Source organism: Sinocyclocheilus anshuiensis, unplaced genomic scaffold (genome assembly GCF_001515605.1).
Source record: "Sinocyclocheilus anshuiensis isolate Anshui unplaced genomic scaffold, SAMN03320099.WGS_v1.1 scaffold373, whole genome shotgun sequence".
Lineage (NCBI taxonomy): Eukaryota > Metazoa > Chordata > Actinopteri > Cypriniformes > Cyprinidae > Sinocyclocheilus > Sinocyclocheilus anshuiensis.
Genome location: NW_015537962.1, coordinates 349,946 through 356,204, shown reverse-complemented (window position 1 = coordinate 356,204; position 6,259 = coordinate 349,946). Strand labels below are relative to the sequence as shown.

Below are 6,259 nucleotides of genomic sequence, written 5' to 3'. Positions count from 1 at the left end.
AACCCACAAAAAAAAAAAAAAAAAAAAAAAAAAGGAGCGAGACACCAAAGTGTGCCCCATTCACAGATAATGTCTACAGTGCTTATAATAGTCTCAGTTTACTCAAATCTCAATAGAAGTGTTCAACGTACTTTAAAAAAAATGTATGTAATTCACTCCAGGTGGTAAAGGAAATAATAATGAACAATTTAAAAAGCAATTATATTTGATTAAACATTATTAAAGACCTGGGGCCAATTGCATACACTTAGTCACAATGTTAAGACTGTGTCTTCAGAACTAGTTTGACTAACTAGCAGTTAGTCTTATTTTTCAGATTCAAATTAGACCAATATACCATTTGTGACCCTGGACCACAAAACCAGTCATAAAGGTCAATTTTTTAAAATTAAAATTTATACATAATCTGAAAGCTGAATAAATAACAAAATATCTTCATGGAACATGATCTTTACTTAATATCCTAATGATTTTTGGCATAAAAGAAAAATCTATATTTTTGACCCATACAGTGTATTTTTGCCTATTGCTACAAACATACCCCAGCGACTTAAGACTGGTTTTGTGGTCAAGGGTCACATTTATGTAACTGAATTTAAAAAGTTATGACCAGTCTTGAAGAAAAAAATTGGATGACTTGAAAGACTAGTCTGCATGTCAACATATTCTGTTACACCAAATACACAAAATAATGATCTTTAAAAAAGCATCATATGACCCCTTTAAGACCAAGTAGTTTATACAACTGGCCACTGGTTAAGTGATCTTACCAACCGTGTTGATCTGTCATCCTGTGCTGTGCTGCTGTCTAGTGTGTGCTGAGGTGGCGTCTCATCTCCCGCTGCAGATGCTGCTCTACTTCAACATCTTCTACTTCCCCTTCTGGTGGATCTCAGAGGTGCTAATGCTGCACTTAAAGGTGCATTCAATTATAATCAAAGATATTTTCAATAAACTAATCATTACTTCATAGGGGTCATATTATGAGAAGTTCCTTGATCTTATGAAATAAAACTGTATAATACATTATGAAACATATTAATTTTTTTTCTGAACCAGAGTTATTTTAGCATCATTGATACAGTATTATAGCTTTTGTTAACATTTTGAATTAGATTTTATTTTAATGAAAAGTTTTAGCAATTCTGTTGTCTTTTTTTTAATGTATTTATTTTTTTACAAAAATGTTCCAGATTTTCAAATAGTTGTATCTCGGCCAAATACTGTCCTAACCTAACATCAATGAAAAAACTTCTTTATTCAGCTTTCAGATGATGTATAAATCTCAATTTTGAAAAATTGACACTTAAGACTGGTTTTGTGGTCCAGGGTCACATATAGTTATTAATTTTATTTAATCTTTAGTTTTAGTTATTTTAGCACTTCAAGTAAAACTAAATTAAAATTTGAAATGTTACCTTGTAAACTATAGCTGAAAAAAAAAAAAGTTTTTTCATTATATTTCATTTCAGTTAACATTTAATTCATTATTTTATGTTTTTAGTTTATGAAAACATATAACAGGTTTATATTTAGTTTCATTTTAATTTTAAGATTTTAGTAATTTGTCATTTTATACTAGTTTTATTTTTTTTATTTTAAATTAAAGCTTAAGGTTTTTTTTATATTTTATTTCAGTTAATGTTTATTCCAAGTAATGTTTTATTTTTTTGTTTTTTTTTTTGGTTTCAGTTTTAGTTAACTAATAACCCTGTTCTGAACCTCTGCAAAACACTCACAAAATTCTAACTTTAGCAGCATTGTAAGTGGACCTCAGGGAAATAATAAAATGACAAACCTAATTGTTTAAAACTTTTTTGTGTCTATAACATGCAGAAGGTTGAAGAGGTCCAGATAAATAATGTGTTAACAAATGAGTTTTGAAATAACAAAACATTTTCAAACAGTTTTAGGGAGCATTTTAGTGACTTTAAAAGTGAAAGTGTTTATTAAATCGAATGCATGAACATCACATCCGTAATAGCTGCAGCTGGCAGGCCATTAGCAGCGATGCAAGATAAAGCGTGTTCAAACATTAGAACGGCTCCTGTATCCATGGTGATGGTCTGCCTTTGTGAACTGCACACTGAAGTTCAAGTGCTACTGTTATATATTGTACCTTTAATAGCGCAGCTAAATCACAGCAATCCAATGAGATGCTGCTGTAATTATCATTTCTAATTGCAAGACATGAAAAATCCTCCCTCCCTGCTCACCTACTTGTAATAATATTTAGATAAGTTGTATTTTTTGAGGTCAGATAGGGTTGTGGATATTTTTTTAAGGTCATATTTCATCTTACCTCTGTTTCATTCTCCATTTCCATAGTTCAGTTATCTTCCAGCGTATTACCAGTGTCTGCTGGTGACAGGGATGGTCCTGATCAGCATATTCGAGGTGTTGCGGGTGTATCTCGGTTATGTTGGGAATCTCAAAGAGAAGGTAATGCACAAGAAATGTTAGAAATCATTCATCTAAACACTGCTCATGGCCTAATAGAGCCTGTATGCAATAAAGGGAGATCAAATTATCAGAAAGTGACAAAATCCTGAGATTAAATGCTAATTTTACTCACACATGACTACTGGTGAGTATTTATGTCTGGCAGATGAACTAGAAAAAGTATTTTTTTTACTTTGGGACTATGTAAGCTATGTTATAGTTACGAAGCAAGATTTAAAAAAAATACAAATATTGAAATTGCTATTTATTTATAAAAATTTGTTAATGAAAGTCATTTGATTTTACTCATTAACATCATTAAAAGTATGACAGTACATTTATCTTTATAAGATCTAAAAAGATCTAAAAATGAATTAAAAAAATGACCAGAGCATTCAAGCTCCAAAATGTACATACTATAATTTTACGAACTTTATAAATAATAAATACTAAATAAATAACCGCAAAAGTAGTGTCCACAGCTGATAAAACAAATTAAATAAAAATAACATACAAAATAGTGACCACAGGCGATAAAACTAATTAAATAGAAATAAAATGTAAAATAAACAAACCACAAAAGTAATGACCAGAGCTGATAAAACAAATGAATAAAATAAAAATGAAACATAAATAAATAAATGTAGTGACCACAGCTGATAAAACAATTAAATAAAAATAAAATAAATAATTGTACTCACCGCAGCTGATAAAATAAATGAATTAAATAATAAATTATATAAAAATAAAATATAAACAAATAAATAAATAACGAACAAATTAATGAATGAATTTTAGTAGCAATCTAAAAGAAATGCTAATGCTTATTATAAAATTATACCTTAATTCTTCCTTTCTTCATTCTTCTCTTTAGGTTCCAGAGTTGGCTGGATTTTGGCTGATCTCCTTCCTCTTCCAGCTGCCTATCATCCTCTTCTTCATCACTGATGAAGACACCATCATTCTTCCTTTGGAGCGGGCCATTCACTCTCTCTATCTGGCGTTCCTGCTGGGCGAGCTGCTGGCCTCGTTTCTCGCCCTGCGCGTCATGACTCGCAAACTCGCCCAGCAGTTTCACATGAGGCAGTTCGGCCCCGTCCAGGGTCTCCATACAGCAGAAACCCTGCCTATGTTTGGACTGCCGTACGGGGGCAGGAGTGTGCTGCCTGTGAGGGACATTCAGCCTCACTGAGAGATGATGTATTATGAATGTTTATGAAACCTGGTGGTTAAAGATCTGGCCATGTAATCAAACAGTTGGTATGGTCCTCCACAATGTGACCTTCAGAAATAAGTGCACTTGTGTTGTAATAAGAGTATGTTATGTGGTAAATATACAAAACCATGACAAGTAGGAGTAGTAAAAAGCAGGGTGCGGGGCTAGTTGTCACACAGAAGGTTGCCACAAACACTTTGGCTCAGTAACTGTATGAGGTTTGGAGTTCAAACAGTCCAAAACAATTCAAGTGCAATTACACAAATGCATGATTTTTTCTAGTTCAGGAATGTCATAAATTGAACTTAACGAAGGCAGATTTTAACTTGAAGACTGGACTGTATTCCTAATTTTTTTCTAAAATAGCCAGTTTAATGAAAGGATCCCGCTGTGAAAGCTTATTCCATATAGTAGGGCAACATGCCCCATTATTGGCAAAAATAGTGAACATGTTCAATAATTATTTTTGCAGTTATAACCTAAAGTACTTTTTTATACAGATACTGACTTTCAAAATAAACCCTCACTGATACAAATTCACTGGAAAAAAATATATTGGAATAAAGTTTATATTGTTTATCGTTATGAATGATACTTATAATTACAAATGATAAAGTATATACCATTACTTTTTTTTAAGAAACGAATGCATTAGGATGCTTAAAACTGATCAAAAGTGACAGTTATAACGCTACAAAAATTTATATTCAAAAAAAAAATTGGTGCTATTCTTTTTAACTTTCTATTCATAAAAAATCCTGAAAAAGAGATCATGGTTTATCTATTAACAATATATTAAAATAGGAAATAGTTATATTAAATTGTAAAAAATAAATAAATAAATAAAATATAAAAAATTACTAATGTTTTATGTCTTTTACTGTATTTTTTATCTAATTAATGCAACCTTGGTTGCAAGGGACATTTCAAAACATTTTTTTAATAATCCTAATGATTGGCAATGGCAAAATGTATTTATATAGCACCATTAATTACAACCCATGGTTGTCCAATGTGCTTTACAACAAAATAAAAAATGAAAACACAAAAACACATTTACTTAAAAATACACAAAGAATAAAAAAAAAATTAAAAAAAAATGTAAAGCAGGAAAGTGTTAATACAGATTATAAGCCTTGTCAAACAAACATGTTTTTAAGATAGATTTAAAAGCAGATACAGAGGGGGCAAGTCTGATTGTGATAGGTAATTCATTCCAGAGTCTGGGGGCAACTACAGAGAATGCACGGTCACCTCTACACTTATATTGAATGGTAAATATATATATACTGTATATGTACACACACACACACACACACACACACACACAGAGATATAATGTAATAATAATGTATAATGTGTATATGCACATACACACACTCACACACATGTATATACACACACACACACACACACATATATACATATATATAAAATACAACATCATTCATCATAACATAAATGCGATATATAATGTAGACACATGGTAGTGCTGTGAGACTGTTTCCCTCAGCAGTCCACACTGCTGCAGAACAGATTCACAGAATGAGTCATCAGCCTAAACTCCCATGAGACACACAGACTCCTACACTCCTTTCTGTGACATGAAGACCTGTGTGTTTCAATGAATATATTTGTAAAAATTAAGTACGATGTAATAACAGTAAAATATATCCAACTGACTGACTTAATGCAAATTCAGCTAACATACGTGAAGTCTGTATAATGCATTATAATTGGAACTACCTTCATATAGGTATTCATAAAACAGAATGTAATGCATTATACCTTTGCAAAAGTACTTGCAATCAGTCATAACACATAATTTTAATAGTACCTATAATTATTACACCTTTAAAGAATACAATGCATTATAACAGTCAAGTCACATTTATTTATATAAAGTTTTATACAATACAGATAGTTTCAAAGCAGCTTGCTTCACAGTAACAAGCAGAAAACTAACAGTTAATGTCGCAAAATTCATCAATTATGAGAATGAACTGACACATAAAACCATCTGATTTAATGCACCAGCTTTTTTTAAAAACTAACAAATGTTTGCAAGTATGAACATATGACTGATTATAACACATTACGTACTGTATATGCACATAGGCTCATGTACACATTATCCAAATTCATTATTACAGATCATTAGCCACATGATGTGTTTGTTTTAACAATTTCTGCCAGGTGGGAGGTTCAAAACACACACACACACACTTCACTTCATTCTCTGGAAATCTGAGGGGCTTTTCATAAGCAAGAAGATTAAAGTAACTTGTGCACCATATTGACTTGTGTCTTACATTTGAGCAGTAATTTGGCAGTTCCTGGAGAGACCGAGAGTCTCTGTCAGTGTGCAGAACACTGATACACATCTAATTATTACAATAACAGATGGGAGACCTGTCAGCATATGCTGGAACAACATTAAATAATGCTAACGAAAATACTGGCGAGATTAGACGTCTGGCTCTGATTTCATTTCTAATGATTTCTGTCAGCACTTCTGTTTATTCACCGTAATGGATGATATTTCACATTGTTTCTTACAGATCTTTTTTCCATAAATATCTCTCTTTCCTGCGTTCAGAG

At 31.7% G+C, this 6,259-nt stretch overlaps 1 protein-coding gene across 1 annotated transcript in view; it reads left to right on the top strand.

Moving 5' to 3' along the window:
- Positions 1–4,175, top strand: part of LOC107667255 (transmembrane protein 17A) — a 5,671-nt gene extending 1,496 nt beyond the window's left edge. The window contains exons 2-4 of the mRNA XM_016458879.1: positions 813–919; positions 2,329–2,442; positions 3,317–4,175. Of these exons, the coding sequence (XP_016314365.1) occupies positions 813–919; positions 2,329–2,442; positions 3,317–3,634 (539 nt within the window). The 3' untranslated portion in view covers positions 3,635–4,175. The remainder of the gene's footprint in view (positions 1–812; positions 920–2,328; positions 2,443–3,316) is intronic.
- The last annotated feature ends 2,084 nt before the right edge of the window (positions 4,176–6,259 follow it).